Source organism: Eschrichtius robustus, chromosome 10, assembly GCF_028021215.1.
Source record: "Eschrichtius robustus isolate mEscRob2 chromosome 10, mEscRob2.pri, whole genome shotgun sequence".
Classification (NCBI taxonomy): domain Eukaryota; kingdom Metazoa; phylum Chordata; class Mammalia; order Artiodactyla; family Eschrichtiidae; genus Eschrichtius; species Eschrichtius robustus.
The window spans coordinates 24070165-24083238 of record NC_090833.1 but is presented as its reverse complement, the minus strand read 5'-3'; the positions used below and the strand labels follow the sequence as shown (position 1 = coordinate 24083238).

General features: G+C 44.1%; 1 protein-coding gene across 3 annotated transcripts in view; it reads right to left on the bottom strand.

Moving 5' to 3' along the window:
• Positions 1-13074, bottom strand: part of PTPN3 (protein tyrosine phosphatase non-receptor type 3) — a 109251-nt gene that overhangs the window by 32054 nt on the left and 64123 nt on the right. For 2 of the 3 annotated variants that reach the window (XM_068552088.1, XM_068552089.1), the window contains exons 12-15: positions 12886-13058; positions 9712-9846; positions 7407-7583; positions 1614-1709 (exon numbers count right to left, since the gene is read on the bottom strand). In XM_068552088.1, the coding sequence (XP_068408189.1) occupies positions 1614-1709; positions 7407-7583; positions 9712-9846; positions 12886-13058 (581 nt within the window). The remainder of the gene's footprint in view (positions 1-1613; positions 1710-7406; positions 7584-9711; positions 9847-12885; positions 13059-13074) is intronic. The other variant, XM_068552090.1, reaches the window with a different exon arrangement.

Below are 13074 nucleotides of genomic sequence, written 5' to 3'. Positions count from 1 at the left end.
TCCTCACACCAGGTCTGCTCCTAAGACCCTCCCCTCTAACCTCTCAGGGCCACAGGGATGAACACGGTGTAGGACGCGCAACTTCTCTGCATCATGCACACCCACACTAGACCCCTTCCAGAGCCACAGTCCTAGCAAAAGATGCCTTTAAAAGGCAACAGAATATGGGGTTGTCCTCATGTTCCACAGACTCCTCCGTATTCTAATCTCATTCCAGGTTAGTGATGGGAACGGTGAGCAAAGACAGACATTCAGTGAAACAGACAGACAAAAGACAGCTGCTGCTGCCTCTTTATTTCAGGTCCTTATCCGTGGAGTTTTCATTAATGTAGTGCTTCTGTTTCCTAGCAAGTTCAAATTAGCTTACTTTAAATATAAAATCTGTATCATAGTCACACACAATGATTCACAATCTCAATTCATTTGAATAAAAAAATTCAGTGACAGAGTAGTATAGAAGTAGAGCTATTTGCAAGAGAAGAGTTTGGCCTTAAGGTTTTCAAGTTGGATGGGAAGGCATTTCAGAGAGAGGATATTTTGTTATGTACTAGTGGTATGTTTTCAGACTGAAAATAAATGAGACTTTAATTTACTTAAAAGGAAGCTAAAAAAAAAATCCTCCCTAAGTTGGGCAACTTTTCTAAGTTTTGATGTTTATAAGAGCACCTCCTAGTGGCAGAAAGGGAAACCTGAAAGTTGCTAAACAAGATAAAGCCAAAGAGGTTTAGGAAAAGCTATTTCCAGCTCTAGGGGCGGACCTGAACCTTTACTGTGAAGCTGCAAATAGCATTCTTACTTCAAACATTTGGAAGAATCTGGAGATGAGAGCGATGGAAAGGGTGATGACATTTAAACAGAAGAGCAAGGTGACAAAGCAGAAGACAACAGACTTTTCAGTAAACTGTAATGTATTTCTGTATTTATTATATTTATTTAATTTCTAAATTCTGAATTTCGAATTACATTATATGGAATTTAGATGACATCTTACAAGGTTTTAAAGTATTTTTCTTTTTCAGTATAAAATGTAATGGTCTATCCAAAACAGCCCATAGTACTAAAAATAACATATTCAAAGTCATTATGTGTCCAATCTTATTTTCTAAGTAGGGGTGGAGAGCTTACTTTTAGATGGAGATTTATTAAACATGACAATATTTTTTTGGCTGATCAACCGTGTACAGACGTTCCCTGTGGGCTGCAGTAATGCTCTGCTCAGTGTGGAGGATGGACAGACAGATGGTGAGGAGGACATGGAATGACAGGAAGCAACAAGAAGGTGGCAGCTGGACGCAGCACAGGGATGCCAGGAGTGAAGATGCCGAACCAAGTGGCCTTCCTCCCCACCTGGGCAGGACGTGAGGTGCAACCTAGGGGAGAGCCCAGTGGGTGAGGACGGAGAGAAGAGGGGAACCCCTGGGGTTTCAGTGGGTAACTGTGAAAGGGGCAAAGAAAAGGGTAGCAGGAGGGAGCTGAAGCAAGTGATTTGCTCCTGAGGCCATCGGGGAGACTGTCACTGCCGTTGGGGAGCCAGAGTGGCCAGGGAGGGACAGGCCACCCCAGCTCCCTGGGGTGAAAGGGGCAGAGACAGACAGACAGACAGACAGACTGACCGGCAGACAAACGGGTGCTCGCCCTCAGAAGCCGATGCTTCAGAACTGTAAATGCGGTAGTCATCGGAAACAAAAGCCAGGACAGAGTTCATTTCTCTGAAGGGAAGCAAGGTTAGAGACAGTTAAAATGGCAAGATTTCCTGGGTGATGCTTTTTATACCACTCTTTCCTACACCCTAGAAAATGACAAAGACCTCTGCACCCGCCCCGCACAAACCTGTTAGCCAAGCAAAGCTGTGCTCCCACTGACGGTTTCACAGCTCTCACTGGGCGCCCGCAAGGAGGCACTGGCTATGGTGGTGACAGAACAGGGGCCATTCCATGTGGCATTTCTCTCTCGAGTCTATGAGCTTCTCGAGGTCGGGAGAGACCCTAGTCCTCTGCCTATTCCTCTCCTAGTGTGCTTAACACACAGCCAGATATTTCACATGGCTCCTGACGTAAGGATCACCGACTAACAGAAAGCATGTCTTCGTAGTATGGGTGTTACGACACGGAGACATTCTTCAGGTGATACTCTTATCTCTGCGATACATGCCAAGGGCCCGAGATCAAAACTTCACTCAAGAAGTTGCGGAGGTGGCTGAGGGAATGTGGGTCAGAGATGCCGCTGTCTGAGCTCTATGCCTCATCACTAATGGAATCAAGGGTCATGCACCTGTCCCCAGGCTGCCCACTCAGATGTTGCGATACCTTAAGGGCAAGAAAGCACTTGTTAAATTTCAGTCAATTCATGCTTGAATTCTTTGATGAGAGTTTCTCATTGACACATAGCCTTCAGCAGCACCTACCATGGGGACCTGCTCATAGAAGACAGGTAACCAAAACTCGTTACAGTAAATCTGAGTCCTTGGCGTGCAGGTTAGATGCTGTGTGATGGTGCTCATGTGATATGGGGACCTGCCGTGGAAGTGGCAGAGGGGGTACCCACTGTAAAAACTTGGGAGATTGTTTGTACTTTAGCCAAGGGCCACATCCTGCTTCATGTGACCATCTCCCCATTCACCTGTCCATCCATCAGAGTAGTCACTGAATATCATGAAGTGCCAGGCACCACGCCAGGTTTGGGGGAAGGAGAGGTGAACAGGGCACTATCCCTGCCCTCAAAGAGCTCGCTGTCTAGTTTAAGATACAAAAGTAATCAAATATTATCATCATGCTGTAATGGAGATGCTCAGATGTCTAGCGTACAGTGGGAGGCCAGGAGAGGCTTCACAGAGGAGGGGGCGCTTGAGTCTGAAAGATAAACCAGTAGAAGTTTAAACAGGTAGTCAAGAGGGAAGAAGAAAGTGTTGGGTTGGCCAAAAAGTTCCTTTGGGATTTTCCATAAGATCTTATGGAAGAGCCCGAACAAACTTTTTGGCCAACCCTATACTTTAGGCAAAACTCTAATAATAAAAAAACTTCAGTGGTATTTGCAGAGGCATGAAATGTTTAAAAAGCACAGAAAAGGCATTTAAGCAGGGGAGTGACATGCTTGGGCATAAATTTCAGAAAAATAAGCCTGTTACCCTTGTTAAGGATGGGCTGGAAGGAGGAGAGGCTAGAGACAGGAGGACACTTAGGGCACTATTGCAACTGTCCCTTCGAGAGACGATGGCGGCTACACAGGGGCAGTGCAGGGCGGACGGCGGAGGGGTCCAGGTCAAGGGATGTTCACAAGGGAGAATCAACAGGTGAGAAACTAGATGATGCAGGCGGAAGAGAAGGAGTTGTCGAGGATGCCTGAAGTTCCCATCGGTGCCAACTGGGTGGTTCTGAAACGTGGCCCCACTCACCAAGACAGGAGGAGCCACAGGCTGGACAGAAGACGATGAGCTGAGGTCAGGCCAGGCTGGGTTTAAGGTATTCGTCAGCTGTCCACATGCAAGTGGCCCAAGACCAAGTGAAGTGCAGGCAAGGTGCAGGGCAAGTGGACACAAAACTCCTAATGAAACCCTGTCGCTGGCTGGTCTCCTGTGGGGAGACACAGCTTGGACAACTGGGTTGTCCAACTAGAGAACTGGCTGCCACACGGCAGGAGAGCTGCCCATCACCGGCAGGGTGACCAGGTGACAGGGCAGAGGGAATTCCTACACTGGCGATGCAGCTGAAGAAGGGGATTCCCAAAGTTCCTTCCAATGCAGAGAAGCTATTTAAAAACATTTTTCAAAATAGTGGTGAAATACACATAATATAAAATTTACCATCTTAACCATTTTCAAGTTTACAGTTCAGTAGCATTTAAGTATATTCACATTGTTGTGAGTACAGAAGTTTGGAAATAAAAGCCGACAGCTGTCCCCTGTCCTTGGAACAAGGCAGGCTCTAAAGAAGGAAGTAAGCAAATAGCAAAGGCACCACAATGGCATCAAGCCCCATTCACTGAGGAGAAGTTCTTCAAACACAACCCTCATCTGCCCTAAAATTTGTTTTCCTCCAGCTTCTGCTCTGCAAAGTCATTTTTTCCTTTGGGAAACACCCCCTCCCATTTTTCTGGGTGGTGGGTTGTTTTTGTTTTTGGAAACTTCCTTCTCTGCAGATTTTGGCCTTGGCTCTGAAACAAGGAAAGGAACATAGAATGGCTGAGAGAGTAACAAGAGGACAGCCTACTCGGGCATAAAGCAAACTGCCAAGGATTCGTAACTAATCATAAACTTTGCTGCGTTGCTATAAATACGGAACAAACCAAGGTGATTTATCCACTAGGATGATGTTGAGTCTGAACTGCACCACTAGGTTTAGAGCCAAAGTCGAACCGCTCTTTTTTCTTCCTTTCTCTCTTTCTTCCTCTTGTTTACATGGGTACAGAACATTACACTTCATTCTTCTTTCTAAAAGGAACTCTCCTTGCTGTCTGTGATGTTATTCATCTGATTTCCGACAGGATACTTCCTTTTGCCTCTTAACACACTAATGTGCTGTATAAAGCATGTCCAGTGTTTCTTAAACATTTTGAAAATACTGTAGCCAACCCTGGGTATCCATGGATACAACCAAGCACAGATCGAATTAAATCCGGGGATACGAAGGGCCAACCATACTTAGCCATTTTATGTGACAGACTTGAGTATCCATGGATTCTGGTATCTGTGAGGGTCCTAGAACCAATCCCCCTTGGGTACCGAGGGATGACTGTACTCACTGAAGACACCACCGCAGTTTTTTCTCCAAGTACAGACTAACCTTCCCTTCTTGCCTTGGGCAATGGAGGACCACCAGACTCTCAGGGGGGCCAGCTGCCTCTGAAGACCCAGCAGAAGGTGGCTTCCTGACAGCAGGAAGGGGGTCCCCTACTTAAGTGAGGTGCTAGGGGCTGAACTTTTTCAACTGTTCGCCCCACTTGCAAAGCACAGCCGCTAACTCGATTCTGTGAGTCATCTACTGTTGGCTCACCTGGCAAAGCCATGGCAAGGAAGGCTGCTCTTGGATCACCATTATTTGCTACTTGTAACATTTCGCTGCAAAATAAAAAGTGCTCCAGGATGATACACCTTTGTATGTCTCACGGAGGAGTTTCAGGAAGAACCGAAGTGCAATGCCTAGGGGTGAGTAGGGCTAGAAATTACTTAAATCGAACTGGGCTTGAGGAAGTGAATTCTCAGTTGAGTTTTAATAAACTTAAATAGCCACCTGTGTGTGGCTGTATTGGCCTGTGAAGGTCTAGATGCTCTAATTCCATGTTGGGGAAGGAAGATGGAATTATAGACCACAGAAGGAAGATCTGACCTAAGATCTGTAATCAGGCTTCTCAGAACCCACATTTGCCCAAACTCTCTTCTCCTTTCACCAAAGTGACAGAGCCCCATAGTGTGATGATGAAGGCTGATAATGTGCTATTTGCCCAGCTGGCCTGGAGGTCCCTGAAAGCAAAGGCTTGTCTAATTCACCTTCACATTCCCTCAATGAGCAGCAAAGGGTGTACAAAGTGTGGTGCAGGACTCGGCAATGAGCGTAGCCCTTTGAGACGTCCATATACCACTGGACAGAATTCATCTCTCCTCCACCCAGCACCAGGAAATGTACTGTATCTGTGCTGCCCAATATGGTAGCCACTACCTATGTGGTTCTTTAGCACTTGCGATGAGGCTTGTGTGACTGAGGAACTGAACTTACATTTTATTTTATTTTAAATAATTTCAATCTGAATAGCCACATGTGACTAGTGGCTACTGTATTGGACAGGGAAGGTCCAGAAGCTCCACAATTCTATGATGGATTTGCAAACCACAGCAGGAGGATCTGACACGAAGGGTGTGACTGGGCATCCCAGAGCCCTTGGTCAGTTCCCTAAACCCTCCTTCTCCTTTTACCAAAGCAACACAGCCCCTGGCAGACTCAGACTGGCTCAAGTCATGCATGCCTGCACTCCTGCCCTTGTAGACCTAGAATTGCAAAACCAGCGTCACGCAAAGGAACTTACACCCTTCCACTGTAACCTCAACGAGGCTGCAAGTTGGAGCAAGAGACAGTGATCATTTCAACAAAAGCATCATCCAAGCTCAGGTCACAAGGAAATAATGACCAGACGATTATTTAATCAGAGGTGTTAAGAACACAGATAAGCTGGAAGCTATGTTTGCTGTGGTCAGGGACAGCAGAGAGGTAGCAACCTCACACTTAAGGGTGATGTGAGATCTGTGATTCACCTGTGATGCCTAGAGTACAATCGGGATGCATTTAATGCTTTAATCCTAGTAGCTAGAGTGGTAAAAATTTACAGATTAACTGAAGTGCCTTCTTGCTAATCCTTTGCTATTAGGGGAAGCGTTATATGTTTCTATATTTTGGGCACAGCATGGGACTTAACTGAATGGATACTCCATGACCATGGTTGACTTCCTAATAGATGATACATTCCTATAATACTTTATGTCATTTAATTTACGATCTATGTCTTGTCCACTTCAAAAAATGATTTGAGATAGCTCACTCTAAAATGTGCAGATATGGTAGAACAGTGAATTCATTAAAACAAGAGAAAAAATAAGACCCATTAATAAGGCAAGGAAGGAAGAGTAGGGACTAGATCAGAAACCTGAGCTATGGGAAGCGAATGCAATTGGGCCTGACATGCAGCTCTGAGCTCCCTGGTAATCAAGTCAAACAGGGAACTACTGAATTAGATATTATCTTACTGAATAATAAAAGGACTCAAGCCAGTATTTTAGGAGAGACATATTTTCTCCTGACCTTGAAATGTGAAGGAAGTTTGTCACATTAAAAAAGGAAAGTGGGGACATAAAAGAATTTGATGCACACTGTCCTTGATAAAAATTTAACAAAGAAAATCAGAGATGTTCTCCGAATGTTTTTTCTTTATACTGACTATTCATTAAAAACAAAAAGAACAAAAACCTGAGGACATAATGTGGTTCTGAGAAGGCTTTCTGTGGACAGCTAGAAAATAAGCACATCTCCAGTGATGCGGAATCCTGCAGTGGTCAAACTCTGACAATCTAGTGAAATACTACTATAGTTAACATGTCTACAACCTCTGGAGTATGAAATGGCTTAAACTGGGCTTTGCTCATGAACTGGCGAGAACACTATTCAGGAGAGCTAACAAGCGTGTGGACAGTATGTCACTGTTGCTGACAAAAAGCAGGGCAAGCTCTTGACCCCAGGCACACAGCTTGTCTTCCTGTCAGGGAAGGGAGAGCATGATGATGCTTGGCCTGGCAGAGAGCACCCCGGGGAGCTGGCTGCAGGCTCCAGCCCTTGCCTCCTCTTAAATGGCCATCGGGCCTGAGCAAATTCCTCAACAGCCCAAACAAGCAGACGCAAAGAAAGAGAGGAACACAAGTTTCTTACTCTCGGTGTGGGCTTCGGTTCTGAGAAATCTCAGAATCGCTGTCTTTAGGGGACAGGGAGCCCTTGTAGGTGTAAAACACATCTTCAGTTTCAGTGATGTATGTCATTTCGTTCACAAGGTTGTCTGCGGAAGAGTGTCGTGGCTTTCGGATTTCGTGCCGGAGTCGAGGACTTCGCCTGGTGGGGAAAGGTTCAGTGTGAAGTGCTGAAAGCAGATTCTACTTAGGAATTTTATCAGACATCAGTGATCTAACTTTGTGCTCTGACCCTTCTAAGGATGCCTTTGCTGATGCTGTTGGAACTTAAGAGCCAGTTAACCCATTACTACACTAGAACCCACCAAGGGCCACATGGTCCCAGATATTCTTAGCCCAGTGGTTCAGCTCCTCAGCTTTATAAACAGGCAGATGAGACTGGTTTTTGCTCTTTGGGAAGCTGTTGAGCGTTGATGTAGGGGGAGTTATTTTTCCAGGAGGACTCAAGCTCGCAATGTGTAAACAGGCTTTATTGACTGCTCATCAGACAATTTTTCTGATTCATTTGTATGGTATAAATAAGGGTTTAGAAGCTAAAGTAACTTTTTCGGCAGACTTATTTCAACTACATCCCCTCATGCGAATCTCACTTGATCCAAGAAGAAATGTTTGCTTTTTAAAATATATCTCTTATGTGGTATTAGATGGGCATAGCCCCAGCACCGCCCTGTCACTCCAATAGCAGCAGTAGCTGTGTGACATGAGGCAAGTCACACCACCTCTCTGAGCCTCAGTTGTACCTACCTGGCTCCTGAAAATGAATCAAATGAAGCAATGTTCCCAGGATGCCTGGGGTGACACCTGGGGCAGCACCTGGGCATCGGCTCCTGCAGTGGGTGATCCCAGGCTGCTGAGCTTTCTAAATTTCATTTTCCCTGTTTTTCCATCTTCCGCTTCTTTGTTAGCCATTTCTCCTTGGGACTGTCAGAGCCTCCACTATTTGCAATCCCCTTGGGCCCGGATAATCAATAACACTGTGTCCAAAGCAGAGTAGAAAGGTTTGTGATTCCTCAGAAGAGGACCTATAAATAGCAGTAAGAGCTACGGTCCACTGGCGTGGCAACACCAACTCCAGCTGTTCTCCTGGATGCTGTCCTGACCCCTGCTCTGGGGCCCTGGCACGGCTGCCTAAGAGACTTTCAGACAAATTAAGCTGCTACTTTATAGCATAAATTTACTACTATGGGATGAGTGCCTAAATCTAGGAAACCAAGAACCAATCTACTCAGTCATGTTATGATTTCCAACACTAAACACCATCACCATCCCTGCCCAGAGCATTAGGCCCCAGAGGAGGGCCCTTACCCAGCGGCCCTGCACAACAGCTCCTTTTTTTGCCTGCATGTTAGAATGTTCCTTAGTCCTGGTAGCTCACTCCTTGAGAATTAATTTACAGGTGCACCCTATCATGAAATGAACAGAAAGCCATACCCTTATTTCAGGGTGGAGCTGGGGCAATGTTCCTGGCTTGGTTTCCCCTTCTGATGACACCTGGCTGTTTTGAAGGCATTCACAAAATGGCCTGATGTCTTTGAGGAACATTATAATAAAATAACAATAACAACTATAACAAAAACAACAATAACAATCATTCTACCTGATCCTTTTTGTATAGCTTACAAAGCACTTGTACATTATGTCATTCAATCCCTTTACAGATGGAAAGACTGAGACCAGAGAGGTAAACAAACTTGCTAACGAACAGGAGAGTCAAAATCTGAGTCCGGGTCTTCCAGTTACAAACCCAGTGCCCTTCCCACTTTGCCAAACTGCCACTTCCTTCTTTTTAAGCTGAGTCCATCATCTTAAAAGTTGGCAGGCTACTTTCCTATGTGCATTTGCTACTGTTGCAGAGGGTCACACGTCCTTACATCAGTTGTATTACATACCTTTACTATGTTTTCTCAAAGTTTATTTTGTTTGATATTAATGGGAAACGTGAGATTATATAAAGTTAAACATGCTTCTTTATCACAGGACTTCTCAAAATCTGAATGTGCTAATTTCAAGAGCAGCATTTCAGTAAGCTGCAGTGCTCAAATTTATTTAGACCAAATAAGTTTTTAAAAAAGAACATCCCAGCCTCATACACTAAAGAAAATGTTTAGCTAGACTTGCGCATTTCACAAAAATAGTTACTTCTGCAACAGTCAAACATGCAAATGTAAACTCTGACCATAGGCCACCTGTAGTTAGGTTTTTATTTTTATTGAGGTTTTAAAAGAAGTAAAGTGTTTACTGGTGGGTAATACCAAAAAAGGAAGACATACCAGTTGGGAGTAATAGGTGGAGACCGAGACGGTAGACTCTTGGTTTCTAATTGTTCCACTGATAAAGATCTCTGCATGGCCGGGTTCCAGACCATCCCTCCAATCACTTTTTTGCAATACTGGTTATTTACAGACCTGAAAAACCAGATGTAGGTTCACTTTCAACACTGACATATTCAATGAGAAAGAAGTGACAGCATAAGTGAAACAGGTCTACACACACTCCCTCCCTGACGCATAACTGGTTAACACCTTGATGACCCCAGCAGAGGTTACCAGGAGTGGAGGTACACGGGTCAGAAGAGATTCCTTTCTGTCCTAGCTTTTCCTTATGTTATTTCTTCTCTTCGGGTGAAAAAATATTTTCTTGTCCTTACTATTTCAAGCAACAAAACTGCTTTCAGAATATAACCAAGCCTTACCAGATAGAAGGAATTTCAGGATTAACATTGAAATACAGTTCAAGTAACTTCAAGGAATTCTCACTTTACTCACACTGGCATGAGTACAAACATTAACCATCCTTCCCAGTGTTCTCTGTCTTCCTAGCTGGCAGAGACCGTCACTGTAAATCACTCAGAACTCTTTAAGAGCAGACCTGAGGAAATATGCTTAGACAGCAGAGTTTCAGGCCATGTTCTCTGAATGTGCCACCCTGAAGGTTACTTTCAAATTTTATTTATACCTAGAGAATTTAAATCTCAGCTCTCTAGACCCCTCAGAGAATGAATTATTTGAGAGGATGGAGTTTGAAGCCAGTTTCGGGGAAACTCAGTTCTGGCATTTCTAAATTTTAAACGATGTTTTAATGTCTCATTAAAACATTTCACAACCAGCAACCCAACAAAAAACAGGACAGAAAAACCAAAAGAACATAGGTAACACGAAGCACACCCTCTAGAATATCAATGAACTAATTTTCAATGAGAAATACGGTTGTCACCCTGATCAAAACGCTCACAGCAGCGTCACCACGAGAATCTACATCACAAACCAAATTACCGTTGATTGAGAGCACAGCATCGGAATGAGGGGAGCAAGTTGGATGATTCAAAGGTTTAATGTAGCAGCTCCCCAAAGTATGCGTCACAGGTTATTAATAGGTACTCTTTGGAAAAAGAAGTGTTCCATTGTCCCATAAGCTTGGAAAATACCAAACAAGTTTCTTTTACATGGAAGCTTTCAGAGGGCCCAATATGCAAATGTATAACGGTATCTCTAGGGGTTGGGCAAATCACGTAACCTAAGCCTCAGTTTCTCCATCTATGAAATGGAGAGAATGAGAGATGAGATTTGCCAGTATGCTGAAGCTGGTATTGGTGGTCAAGAACTGCTGACCTGTGGCCACTGAGCCACCCACCATGTCCCAAGTGATCCCTAGTGGCAGATTAAAAATGGCTGCAAGTTCTCTGACTCTTGAACCCAGGCTGGCCTGTGACTGCTTTGACCAAGAGTAGCTGTGCCAGGTATGGGCCCAGCCTTTAAGATGACCGGCCACCTCTGCCTTAGGCTCTTGCAGTCCTGAGCCTCTGTGTAAGAAATCCAACTACCCTGTGAGAGGCCCTGAGAACACACAGAGAGGGCAGGGGTCCAGATGAGTCCAGCCTTCTAATCTCCCATCAAGGCACCCGGTGTGGGAGAGAAGTGGGCCCGGACCCTCAGCCCAGCCCGGCCACCAGCTGCAACTCACTGAGAAACCCTAGTCTACATACTGCATGGAGAGGAAGGATCATCCAGCCACACCCTTCCCGAATGCCTGACCCACAAGATCTTGAGAGATAATAAAATGGTTACTGCTTTAAGCCACCAAAACAGGGGTAGTTTTTTCTGCCACAATGGAGAGCCAAAAAAAAAAAAAAAAAATCCTCCGTGTTGTCTGCATTTTACAGATGAAGAAACTGAAGAAGCAAATTAAATTAAAACTGATGTAGATCAGATTTGAACCCAGCCTTCCGTAAGACAGTCCAAGCTTTTAGTTGCTCTCAATGCCACTTCTCAGCTCACCAAGAGGATTAAGTCCAACTAAAGTAAATGCTACATTCCAACAAGTTATGTTTATGGCATGTTCAGAAATAGAGCTATTGAATGTGTAAAAATACTGGACAGTATTAGAAGCCAAAAACTTGGAAAATATATTTGCTCTTGGATCATCAGAAGCTTAGAGAGAGCATTTAGCACCATAAATATCAATACTATCACTGATACTAACAGACATTTACTACTTATTCAATTGAGAAAACTATCCACTGATTACCATGTAATAGGAAAGTCACTGGAATAGTCTGATACAGTCCCACATATCAGATAATGGCTCAGACAGGGGCACCATTTTTAGTAAGAGCCACATCAATTAAAATAAAAATCACAAAAATAACTTTTCCAACCAATTTAGAAAATAATTTGATATGGAATTTCTGCTACATCTTATATTTAAAAGGCAAGTATTTATAATACATCTTGTATTCTACATCTTAGAATAAAAACATATACAAAAATATAAACTGCATGAGAATATACTGTAATCTAAAAGTTTGAAATTTATAGATTTATTTTCTAGTCATTATTTTGAATATCATTCCTACGGATAATAGCACACATGGAATTGCTGTAAGAATTAAACATATAAAAAAAAAAGAATGAAGTATAATGAAGTATGTGCATGGAACAAAGTAAGCACTCAGTAATCGTCAACTATATAATTATTACTGTTACTATCTTGTGATTGCTGGATGTAGTATATGCCAAAGTCACCTGACTCTGGAAATCTTTATTTCTGCTCATTCATTATTATAGAGCATCTTATGGAATTAATGTTCAGTGGGAGAGGCTGTCTTAATGGCACCAAGATGACCCTGAGTCACAGCCTTGTGCTTCCCTGGGTGTGACATGACAGAGCTGTTCCAATGCTGGCTGCTTGGGGGGCTCTGAGTGTTAAGAGTTGAGCGGGCAGAAGCGAGTGACAGGAATAGGAGAAGTGCCTGCGTGTGTGGAAAGACACACTGCGGCCCCAGCAGACTTTCACCCATGGTTCTAGATCCACCAGCAGCTCTGGCCCCAGGGCCTGGGGCCCCTGGGCAAAGACGTCCCTCCCCCGAGGATGTTTACTCCCCAGGGGTGACCAGGACATGTTTATTTCTCAGCCTAGCGTGGAGACTGTCCCTAAAGCATACTCACTTTTTGGGGTTCCTAGAGCCCAGAGTCCAGTACTGAGACAGAACATTCTTTTCCTGAGGTAGTAGCTTCTTTGCCTGAAAGAATGTATGGTGCTCGACACAGGATTTCCATAAGTTTTTGCAAGATCGGTAATTTAACATGTTGAAGGCCACTATGTGTTCCCTGGATTCAGTCTGGGAGGAAAAACAC